Source organism: Parus major, chromosome 5 (assembly GCF_001522545.3).
Source record: "Parus major isolate Abel chromosome 5, Parus_major1.1, whole genome shotgun sequence".
In the NCBI taxonomy this organism is placed as follows: Eukaryota; Metazoa; Chordata; class Aves; order Passeriformes; family Paridae; genus Parus; species Parus major.
Window position 1 is genome coordinate 1,982,906 of NC_031774.1, and position 12,527 is coordinate 1,995,432.

A 12,527-nucleotide genomic window follows, 5' to 3' on the forward strand; every position below is an offset into this window, starting at 1 on the left:
ATGCAGGTGCATTTCATGCTTTTTTTTTCTTCAGCTGAGAGACTTATTGATAAATGTTAAGAAAATAAATTAAGCCACAGGTTTCATATGATTGCCCCGTTCCAGGACTTGGGACTGGCTCTAAGAGCAGTAACAAATATCACAGTGTAACAAAGCTGTGAGATTTGGATACAGAAACAAATACATTAAGCACTGTAGCAAGCAGTTTCCCCAGAAAAATCCATTTTTTCCTCCTGAATTTTCCATGCCAGAGGGAGCATGTGTAGAGACAGAGGTATGAAGTCAAAGAAATAAAAACCTGAAGATAGAGAAAATATATTGCTTTTATTTTCCCATTTCAAAAAAATTGTCTTCCATTGTCTTAGCTGAGGAGAGGGAGCTAACAGCATTAAGAAACAAGCTTTTATAAGTGTTTTTGCAGAAAACACTTGCATTTTAATCCTGAAATAAACATACCAAGCTAACTGGCTCTTTGAAGAAGTATTTTGTTTGCAAATTTTGAAAATAAGAGTAGCAAGAAGAGTATGAAATTTTACAAGAGGAAGCTAATCTGTGAATAAATACAATGATGACTGTTCACGGGAAGTAGGAGTAGGATGCTTTTTAAAAGCTAGTTGTATAGCTATATTTTAAATGTGGAGTAGTTGCTGGATAGGATGTCTCCAAGTGGCTCCCAAAAACAGAGTGAGTGCAACACCACACATGGATTTTCTGTGGCACACAGACTCGAAGTCTGTGCTTAAATGGATGTATAATGAATACTTATTTAGATGTCATAAAAAATAAACCCACAAATTCAGTCACAGATATACCCAGTGGGGTAATTACTGAGATGAAAAGCCAGCAGATGAAGTGACACAGTCTAGGAAGGACATGGGCCCGTATGCTGTGGGACTATTCGTGCATCTGGAGAGCCTGGGAAGAGTAAAATGATGTGGTTTTCTGAGCTGCCTGCTGACTTGTTCACCTGTAGCAGTGCCAGCAGAACCAGCCTGCAGAGTGGTGGGTTGTAAGCAGGAATAAAGCTGATTTGAGTTGTGGGGAGTGGGGCTGGAGGAGGATTTTCAGCATCTGTTAATGTTTTGTCCGGCGTAGGTGCTGCGTTCATCTGAGTGATTTACTCCATGTTGGGGACTGGAAATTTTTCCTGGCTTCATGTTTAAGATTTTTACTCCATCTTCAAGGATGAATTGGTTTCTTGGGAATCCCTCTGTAAGAAGGGATTTGGAGTCTGCATATCTCAAAACCTGAGAGAGCAGGGCAGTGAACAGTCTGTGGGGTTTGGCTCTCCAGCCACAGGCATTCCCAGGAACTGGCTAACCCAGCCCAAAACCTTTATTTCCAGCGTTTGAACTCACCCATGCAGAATTATCCTTTACAATCAAAACTGACTCCTTTCAGGAGAATGGTGCCTGTGTATTTTCTGAGTTGTTTTGAGGCAGGGTCCCAGAGTGGCTGTGCCTGCAGCTGTGTCTGTAGGAGGGCTGCACTGCCCTGCTTGTCTCAGAGGAGCTTTCCAACACTGCTGATTTATAGGACATCGTTATGACTAACTGGTGTAGGCTTGGGCTGAAATACACAGTTAAAATGTCTGTTCCATAGCAAGACATCCTAAATCAAGTCCTTTGCCCCTGTGCACGTGGAAGGCCCAAGGTGCTCCTCATTTTGTGAGCTGCTGAATTCAGCCCCCACTACCTCACTCTTCAAACCCCCTCAATATCGTCTGTGTTGCTCATTCTCGTTTATCTAATCTCTCACTTTTACATTTTAAATTGAAATTAATTTTAAATCCCGGTGAAATCTGCTGTGTGATGGGTGAGGACAGGGTACAACCCCAGGATGGAGCAGCACTGGGCTGCTGTGTGCACAGCTGGCAGGGCGAGGGGCAGCACTCCCCCCCGGCTGACACAGATCCAGTGCTTTGGAAGGGCTGTGGTAGCTGTGGGTTTGGGGAAGGGGCTGCTGAGTGATAACCTGAGCAAGCCAAATCTGAGCCTGGATAATGCTGTCCTTCCATGAGGAACTGTATATTGGAGGCTCCTACCTGTGGGACTCTAAATGAGAGCTGCTGGTGGTAAGGGCAGTTTAGTACAGCCAAGTATTTATCTGATAAACAAGGTTCTTCTAGAAGTGTATGAAGGTTACATTGTCCCTTCTGATTCCTGAACCCTTGTCATAAATGCATTAAATGTGACAGATCTTACATTACTGTCATGATCTCACAAAGCAGTCATTGCTCAACTGCCTTACGGGATTTCATTCTGGGTCCTGCATAAACTTTTTTAAAAACAGCCAAGTGCCTGATTTTCTAAGGTGCAACATATGTTGTTTTCTATTTCCTGATTACTGCATTAATCCTAATATATGAAGATTTAAATTATCTCTTACTGCATCTTTCCATGAGCATGCTGTTCCAAACGCAGTAATCAAAATAATCTGTGAAGTGTTTCAGTCTGCCATGTCAAGAAGACAGAAAAAAATAAAGTGTTGGTGGTGATGGAGAGTGTCAGGCTTAGCTGGTTGCACTGTGTTTGGAGCAAAGGTAAAGAATAAGTTGAATTTCTTAGGTGTGTGCTCTGATTCAGTGGGGTGGTGGTGGACAGGGCTGAAATAATAATTTTATTTACTTTTATTTTAATTTATTAATTTTAATTTATTAATTTTATCTTTAAAAGAATTTATTCATATTTATGTCTTTATATTATAATATATATTATAGCTTTATATATTTAAAAATAAATAATGATTATTTTATTTATTTACTACTTATTTTATCTGCTGTTGAACTGCAGTAAGGGTCGGATGCATAGCTGCCACAGAGGTTTTAGCAATGGCAGTGTGCAGCCCTGCTGGTTTGTGAGTAGATCAGAGCCCAGGAAGAAGGGGTGATGCTCACAGCCCAGAACCTGCTGCTGTGTCACCAGGAGCTGTGAATTGCCTTCAGAGCCCAATCCTCCCGGGATGCAGCCGGGAAGGAGACTCTCATATTGCTGTTTGCCATGCTGTAGCTGTGGATGAAAGGACAACTTGAGCCTTTAGGACTGGCAATAGCACCACTTTTATTAAGTTTCTATTGAAGGACTGTTTTGAGTAAGATAAATTGATGGACTGAACACAATAACCTTCAGTATCTCACTTTCAAATACTTAGTAGGCAAGCACTACTGAATAAGAGAAGAAAGCCAAGATGTAGAAAAAAAGGTTACTTGGCAACATCATAGTGTTTGTAAAGAAGAGGAAGAAGGGTCAGGGACTTAATGAATTTTGATTATAGAATTTTCTGTAAGTAAGCCATTGCATGAATAGAAAAATCCTAAACCAGATTTCTGTGTCATACTCTAATAGGGGTTGCCTCAAGCAGAACAGGGTTTGTTTGGCTGCAAACTGCAGAGAATAGCAAAAAGCATAGCTGCTGTGTACAAACAAAATTGGACTCCCCGGGGCAGGCAGTGCTGGTCATAGCTCAAGCAGAGATATTCTGATCAAGTTATGTGGTGATGATGAAAGCTGGTGTTCATTTTTTTGTGTTGTCTGGAGTAAACATGCTTGGAAGTAGGGAAATGTTGATTGGGGGACTCCCATATTTTGGAAGGAAGACACCATGGTGAAAAAGTACTGTGTCTTCTGATTGCAGTTCTGCCCAGCTTGCCAGTGCAAATTCAATGGGTAAATTAAGTTTTCTCTGGAATAATAACATTATTAATTTCAGACCCTTGCTGGGGGAAAAAAAAATAAAAAATCCATTGATTGCTGGAGTTTTGTCATGGGTTTCTGCAGTGGTAACCAGTTGCACGGCTCAGGTAATTGTACCTGGTCCTTTGGGTGGAACAGGAGGTACAATACCAAACCCCAAAAAGAGTTATCTACCAAATTCTCTTTTCTCCAGTCCAGCTGGCAGTAGAATCTGTTTTTAAAGTAAGCATCATGTTGCAGAGCCTGAATTTTGCAAATTAATTCATTGGCCCATGTCAATGAGGTATGGTGCTTTTATAGTAAATACAGCTTGATTGGAAAGGCCTAATTATGGTACCTAGGAAAAGGCAGTCTAACAAATATCTCCCCCCTACTGCTTCCCCCACTAATAGTTTAGCTGTGAATAATCTAACAAATAGAATAAATAATTTAAAAATTCTAACAAAATTTAAATTCTGACTCAGAATCTTGTCAGTAAGTGCATTCACAGGGACAGTTTTCCACTGGAGACCAGGATATATCCCATATGGAGTCTGATTTCTGGAACCACTCTAAAACTCCCCAGAGCAGAGAACTGATTTGCACCCTGGAGGATGTTTATGGTCTTTCTCACCTATGCAGGAAGCTGAAGGCACTGGTAGAAGTTTTCACACAGTTCAGTGTATAGTAAAAAAATGCTAATTTAGCTTAGCAGTTCAGTAAACAAAAGTAATACTTCAAAAGTCAGTATTTTCTTAAGGTTTGTGCTTTATTTTCTATTACTGATCATACATCTCATTATAAGTGTGGAGATTCAGGACAAACAAATTCACAGTGATGTCTACTGGTTTTTCTTTTCAGTGCGGAGAGCAAAACTAATAAAAACCGGTTTAATTTTATTTTTACTTTCAGACACTGATTTTTGAATGCCTGATGTGCCAGTTTGTCCAAATAAGTCTTAGCAACAGCATTATTTTGGATGCTTTAAAGTAGCTGGAGCTTGGTTTCACTAGCCTGATAATTTGAGATGTAAGTGAACTATTATTCTGACATAACTCCTAAATACCTCAAAATTTCTAGCTGAAGCTAAGCTCTAACCATGATCAAAGTGGCACATCAATGGAATGAGTTGAAGTTTTGTGGAATTGGGATGGGATTTTCTGTGGCACTAATCCAGATGCTGTGCTATTCAAGTGTTGAGCAAATCAAATTATGGTAACTCTGCAGAGAAATCATTTCTATTCCAAAGTAGGCAATGGCTTGCCTTTTGTATTTAAGTGACTCTGTTACAAATTCGAGCTTCTAACCACTAAGTATGCATAAAGCATTTATCTTACCTAATATTTTTCTCTATTCTGCTTTAAAAAAAGTCACCAAAAACCAAATGACCAGATTCCCATGATGGGTCACATGTAGTTGTTAAGATAAAATTATCAAATATAGCTTGCAAATAACCAATTGGACTAAATTTTTAGCATTGTTTGCTATAGGGGGGGAAAAACTCTGTTTTATATGTATAATATAAATATATGTATATAATATATATTATATACATATATATGTGTATATATGTATATATTATATAAATACATGTATACAATATATAATATACATATAAATAGAAATAAAAATATATAAATTTAAATATAATAAAAAATATATGTTTTATAGCTTAGTGTGATAGCACATCAGTTCCTGGCTTTATAGATTCTGGGAAGATGAGCTCAGGATTTTGGATGAGTTTAGGAAGTTGTCACTAGGCTTGGTTCTGCAGTTTCCAGCCTTCACCAAAGCACTCCTGAATGTACCTTATTGTGTGTAAAGAAATACTCTGTGCTGGAATCTGGAATCTTGAACAAAATCAGCTGCCAAGCTCAGGTGAGGGTCTGCTCCTGGCCCACCTGTCAGACCTGTTATTTCATGTACCTGTTCGTGTATAAGGCACAGGATATAAAACATTTAAAGCCTCTTAAATCCATTTTTTCCAATGTTTAAATACACTTCAGTACCCAAAAGTGGCTGTATCTAGTGTATGTTTTAATCTCCCTTTCCTTACCAGGTAAGTTCTTGAGCAGCAGCGTGGTCCCTGCTGGGTTTTTGGCAGTGTTGTTGCAGAGCGCGGTGTGTGTCAATGGATGCGTGGATGCTTTCATCAAGAGAGATGTGTGCTGATATATGTGAAATAATGGATGTGAGGGTTTTAACCTTGTGACTGTTACGAGATCTTTGTGTCTGCTTTAGGGTCGACCCTATCCCATATGACACTCCAAAACCAGCGGGCCACACGCGCTTTGTCTGCGTCTCAGACACGCACTCCAGAACAGATGGCATCCAGATGCCTTATGGGGACATCCTTCTTCACACGGGCGATTTCACCGAGCTGGGACTGCCCTCAGAGGTCAAGAAGTTTAATGACTGGTTAGGTAAGGAATTACTGCGTTTTGGTGACCCCAATTAACCTCTCCTGTCCAAGTGTCACTCACTGCCTCCTAATTGAATTAGGGCACTCGAAAATCTCCCCCCCACCCTTACTTCGCTTGTCCTCATGTGATGTGCTGTTTCTAGCCTCAGTATAATTCTGTTAATTAAGACAAATTTAGAGACTTTGCTGTATTTCTGTGTTACCTTGGGGAAAAGGTTCTGTCATTGCTCTGTAGCTCTCTGGGAGTGCTGAGGAGGTGGTGGTGGCACCTCTTACAAAGAGTGCAGTGTCCCAATTTGGAGGGGTTTTGTATCCACAGCCAAAACTGCTGCTCGCTGTATTTTGGGTTTGCTGTAACTTAAAGCAGTGCTGGAAGATTCCAAGATATTACAAGCTACTTGGAAATGATGAAAGTCCTTCTTCCCACGATACAGCATGACAGAATCAATAATACTGTTTGGAAGAGGAGAATTTTTTGGGGGGTGATATCCACGTGCTTGTCCTTTTGAGTTGGAGTACTGGCATTTTGACTTTGATCACGGGCAGTCAGCACCTCTTTGGTAGACTACCTTTCATATTCTGCTGTGTTTGACAGCAGTGCCCTGGCAGCACATTGCTAGAATTGAGGGCAATTAAATAGCAACAGCAGCAGAAAACCAAAACAAAGGAGGGGGAACTTGTGCAGGAGGCTCCTGTGGTAAATGGCAGCCTGGTTGTGCACTGCCAGGTCACCTCTTGCACTGGAAATACCCAGAGCTGAAGGTGACTTGAACAGCTGATTTTCAAACAACATTAGAAGGAGTTTACAGCATTGTGTAAAAAAATATTTCAAAGCATGGCTTTGTCATCAGGTTTTACTGCACTCACTCTTGCTTGCTGTGCGATGGCAGCATCTCTACGTGCCTTTAATAGAATCATTTTATTGCATTGGAGTTCCTTGGCTGACCCTTCAGGAGATATGTAAGGAACATTTGGATTTACAAAAGGAATTTTTAAATAGAAGGACTTCTACGTTGTCTGTCTTGTCATCCTTCTTTGCATTTTGTTCATACTCTTCTTTTTACCTGACCTCTTCTGATTTCCACAACCCCATTTTAATGAATGTTTTCTCTTCTTTTTTATTGCTGTGCACGTGGGAGTGGGGCTTTCTGGTCATATCACTGTAACTTAGCTTTATTGTTCTTATTTCTAGAAAGTGATACTAGATTTGATAGGCTCAAAACTATCCTTTTTCTGGGCATGTAATTGCAGCTCCAGAAGAGGATATTTGCCTTTTGGAGGAGCACAGATCTCCCTGAGTGCTTTGCTAAGAGCAGTGTCTGGCCACCAGTTCCTCTTTGGCCCTTGGGTAATTTAAGAAATGCTGTTTTGATATGGCCAGGCCAGTGCTTGGTGTTTGAAAACACTCAGTGCTGCAGAAAGCCAACCCAAATAATCTGCCAGGGTGCTTTCACCCTCCTCTGGGGAATCTGGCAGCCACTTGGCATTCCCTGTATCTAACAGGGGCTTTCAGGATGATATTTTAGCACACAGATCCTTGGCTTAACGTTCCCAACAGAAGAATTATAACCCTTTGAATAGGTTGTGTTCCAGCCTCAATAATTTACCAGGGGACTTTCTTTGCATGTATGCATGGCTCTTGTAGAAGACAGTATAGTATTTATGTGAGAAAGCAGATTTTGCAGTCAGATTCACTGAAGCTGGAAGCTTTAAATGTGTGAGGGCCTGCTGGCTTTGGCCTCAGGCTTTCATATTTCAGATACACAGAATTTTATTTATTTTTTTTTTTACATTCATAGAGTCCACTTGCATTTTCTCATTTATATATATATTATATATAAATTATGACAATAGCAGTTACTAGGTTCCTGGCACAGGACAAGACAATAAATTGATTCCCCTGTGGGAATGTTGGTGAATACTTGCTTCAGTGCATCCTCACCAGGAATCAGACTGAAGTCAGGCATATTCTTTTGCCACTTTTTTCAGACTCCTATCTGCCAAATGTGTTAATTTTGTTCTACCTGTTACTGTGTTATTATTTACTGTGTGTATTGTGAAGATTTCATTCCTTCAAGGATGTGAGGTGATGATGTGCAGTAGATTAAAAAAAAATGCATTCCAGTGGCAGGAAGGAGCAAGCAGGGTTCCTTTTGCTTCCTCAGTAGTATCCTTTTTCACCATAGTTGGCAGGAACCTTATTCCAAAGCTACACACTGAGAACTGCCATCAAATATATGGTGGTCCTTATAGAAAAATGATCTCTTGTCTTTCATGGGTCTGGTTTTCTCCACTGGCAATTGTGTTGTGTTGCTGCAATGAAGACAAGGCATCTGTATCATTTATGTCATGAGGGAGAGAAGCCAGATCAAAGCTGGGTTTTATTTTGCAGCTTGTCTTACCTATTCTGTGGTAAAAAAAAGGGGTGCGCTTCCATTGGAATTATATCATGGGATAACTAAAACACAATAACTGCCTGTAATTTTTCCTGGCAGTAAAGCCAAAGGGAAAGTTAAAAGGTGATTATTCTGAGCTCCTGCCTTGCTTGTAGCTCACTGGGCATTACATATACCAGAGTTACACAGGGCTCAGAGCACTGCTTAAAGCTCTGCAGTTTTAGATTTTTTATTTTTATTTTTTAAATATTTTTAATATTTTTTTGAGCCTCACATCCCTTTGCAACAATTTGGGTCTTTCACCTTGGCATCTTGTCTGTCCATTTAATTAACACTCATTCTCTTCCTTGTCTCCACAGCCAAGCCATGGAACTTGTCTCTTTCCCACTCCACCAAGTTGTCAGCCCTTCCAGCAACTTTTGCTAGTTAAATGCTTTTTCCCTTTGGCTGTTACATTTTCATTATTGGTTTTGCATGGGAGTCATCTGGGCTTATACATTGAATAACCTCTGTGGTCACTTAGTGATTACATACACTGGCTGAGGTAATTTATTCACTTTGTTTTGGTGTGAACATGTCCCTTGGGTCTTGTAACTGCTGTAATCACTTGACCTTAGGGACTGTTAAATGGTTTAAACACAGTTATTTTAAATTTATAATTGTTTTCATTAAAAATCTCTTATACTAACTTAACTAATTTTGCAGTAAACACAGCATTATCGGCTGAGGAAGAATTGAGATGTTATTCTGTCCAAATATATATTTTTACTGAATGTTTCAACTTACTGTTATTATCTCTGTTCATATTTTTCCCATCCATTTTCATTCAGTCATATGTGTGAAATGAAATAGAAGAATATCTAATTATAGCTCTGTCTTCACAGTGCAATATTTCCTTTTCTGGGTGATGGGAAATGATTGAATAACTCATAAGAACTGAAGAGAAAGCAAAGATAAATTCAGGCAGATAGATCTTTAATGAGTTGATATATTTATTTTGCTCAGTAACTATGGGCCTGATTGTGCATATCCTTGCTTGTGTGAATAATTTGAATTCAGTCAAGAAATTTTTCTCAAATAGCCCATTTTGTATTTTTTTGTTTAGCGATTATATCATCACTAAACAAAACCTGTGTTCATTTTTTTGGTTCTGTTTTGTTTTTTCTCCCAAGCAAGGTTTCTATTATAAAGAGTAATAATTACTGAACAATCTTGCAGCAGTAGACTGGATAAATTCAGGTGACCTTACTTGTGGTTATTGTCTGTGGGCTGAAAGTTGAATTTAGCTGGGTTTTTCCTGACTTGTTCTAGGATTTAGCTAGATTTGACTGTTTCATGTTTTTTAAGTCTTCCTTTAGTTCTCAGTATTTATTTATTTTAATTTCTTTGGGCTAATGACTGTAAAAACTTTGTGAATGATGTAGTGGCCAAATATGGGTTTGTACTGGAGCAAATATTTCTTTACCTGTAATATGTGCTTGCCTCTTGTGTAAACACTGTTGCTACAGCTAAAAAAAAAAATCAGCTTTTTATTTCTGTGCTGTAGTTCCTTGATCATTTTAGTTGAAGTGAGAATGATCATATAATTTTAATGCAGAGGTTTTCCTATTATGCTCTGCATATGTGGATGTGGTCCTCAGCAAAGTATTGTCAATTATTTTAAAGTTGATTTTTGTGTGACTATTAGTAATTGAAAATAGCAGAATCTCCTTGGAATTGCTGGTTGTTACGTGGAATAGACAAAATGTAAATGTGGTGTTGCTCTCAGAACTATAGACAGACACTTAGTTCCAGTCTACACTTCAATTTATGCATTAGGGCTGTGGAAATTTGAAATTATATTCAAAACTGTTAAGCCAGACACCTGCCAGAATGTGTTTGATATTGAAGATAGCGTAATTCAATTTGAAAAAAAATAAATAAAAAAATGAACTGTACCAGAATAGTATAATAGTAAGATCAAGCTCTTTTCTTATCACTGTTTAAAAATGCAGGGTCACATTCCACTTCTATCCTTTCTCAATCTCTCTGGTCTGGTTTAGTTATCTGGCTTCATCTCCTCTCCAGGCATGGCTCATTTAGGGTTTACAGTAAGTGTGTTCCTTTTACAAATGTACACTGAGAACAGTTTCAGTGTGATGAAGTGTTTGTTCTTGAGGGCTTTTGCTCTGTAAAAGTAGATTTCTGATGTGAATTATTTTGGCATCAGACATCAGACTATTTAAAAAAAAAACCAAAAACCTGTAAGTTCTAAATTTCTCCAGCTTCAGAAGAGTATTAGCTCAAAGTATACTGGGGTAATTTAGAACCAGAAGGAAGCTTGTGAATATTTTAAAGCTAAATTATGGCAATAAAAACAAATCTCTTCCTTTTTTATAAATTGATTTATTTCTGATTTGTGTTTTTACCATCTGGAGCATATTTTGAACTCTATATTGCTCTACTTGTTATAGCTAGAATGAATAATTGACTAAACATAAAATACCATTTTTGATGAACAAAACTCTGAGCACTTGGAAAAAAAAAAAAAATATTGCATTCATTGCAAGTGAAAGAAAATGCTGAGGTAGCTTTAATCCTGTGAGTATGTGTGAGTTTTGCACAGCTGTTCTGGGAGAGAGGGAAAAAGCTCCCTGGAAAATGTATTAGTCCAGTTTTGGAAACAAGTCTGCCTTCTGTGATGGCCCTGGTGAGAAGTTTCCTCAGGCTTCAGACACTGGGGTGGGATGGAAATATTTTGTTTAGAGGTTGAGCTGGTGCTGAGGACTTGTGGGTTTTTTACTGATTTTGTAAATTGATTTTAGTAAATTGGTTTAGTTCTCGGGGTTATGTACCTCACTCTTGTCTTTTCCATAAAGTTTAAAAAAAACTTCTTCCTGGTTTATTTAGGGTTTATTGCCATATTACTACTTAAGAATATTTCCTTTGCTTTTGTTCTAACTCAAACTGTGTTTAATGTCATGGTTAAATTCCCATTTGTACTTTCCAATTCCCATACTGCTTGCCTGAATTAACAATCAGTGCTCTGCTTTTATCTGCATATACCTTTTTATTATATATTATTGCTAATTTTTATCTTTGTTTTTTCTTCTCAGAGGAATACAAGAATAGTTTGAATGTTTCTTTTTATTATATTTATAAAGTAATGGGAAAATACAACCTCATGGATTTTTGGTAATGGCTCAATAATTTTTCTTGATGTAGCAATCTATAGTGCAGAGTGAAAACAAAAGTAGGAAAAGGTACAAAATTCTCCTTTTGTGCCATGGATATTATTGCTGCTTCTTCGTATTTATCCTCTGCTCTGGGTCAGATATTAGATGCTTTGTGGGAAACAGAACCCCAGAAGTATAATTTGGAAGGTAAAATAGAAGCAGTTGGATAAAATGAATGTTGAGGTAGTAAAATTTCCACTGACTAAAATGGAATTTATGCCTGAGGAGCAGTTGTAAGATCATTCATATCTGATCAGTTCTTTTTTGTTCTGCTTTGGTTATTCCTGGCAATTCTTCATAGAGAGCTTTCACAAAAATCTATTTGTGCTATCTCCTAATGGTCTGTAGAGAGGAGGGTTTTTAAACTGTGTTTGCTACTAAAGTATAAAATTCTCTTTACGAATTGCCATGGTCAGTCAAACCAAATATAAAGGTGTTATTTGACAGCCATTAGAAAACTTGGCTCAGGTGAAATGTGCTTTCAAAGAGAATAATGTTCTGGAGTGAGTGGCTCTTTGTAAGTTTAAACTAATATATTCATTTGGTAATTTTCAGTGAAAGAAAGGAGCCAGTGAACACTGCAAAGTATTGCACAATTCTTGAATGGATTTTCAATCACAATAATTGCTTGGTCATTTCTTAGATCTGCTTCCCTGGGCTGCTAATGTTGCCTTAGGAGGGGGGAGGGGATGATCAGGTTTCTTATAACAAGCCATAACCAAACCAAATTTATAAAAAACCCCAAATAATTCTTCCTTTCAGTTCCCCCTTTCTCACAAATCTGCTTTGAAACAGAAAAGAGATTTATGTTTGTTGTATTGAC

At 38.3% G+C, this 12,527-nt stretch overlaps 1 protein-coding gene across 3 annotated transcripts in view; it reads left to right on the top strand.

Annotated features, from left to right (window-relative positions):
- MPPED2 (metallophosphoesterase domain containing 2) overlaps positions 1-12,527 on the top strand; it is a 102,530-nt gene that overhangs the window by 30,011 nt on the left and 59,992 nt on the right. For all 3 annotated transcript variants that reach the window (XM_015632190.3, XM_015632193.3, XM_015632191.2), the window contains exon 3: positions 5,913-6,094. In XM_015632190.3, coding sequence (XP_015487676.1) covers positions 5,913-6,094 — 182 coding nt within the window. The remainder of the gene's footprint in view (positions 1-5,912; positions 6,095-12,527) is intronic.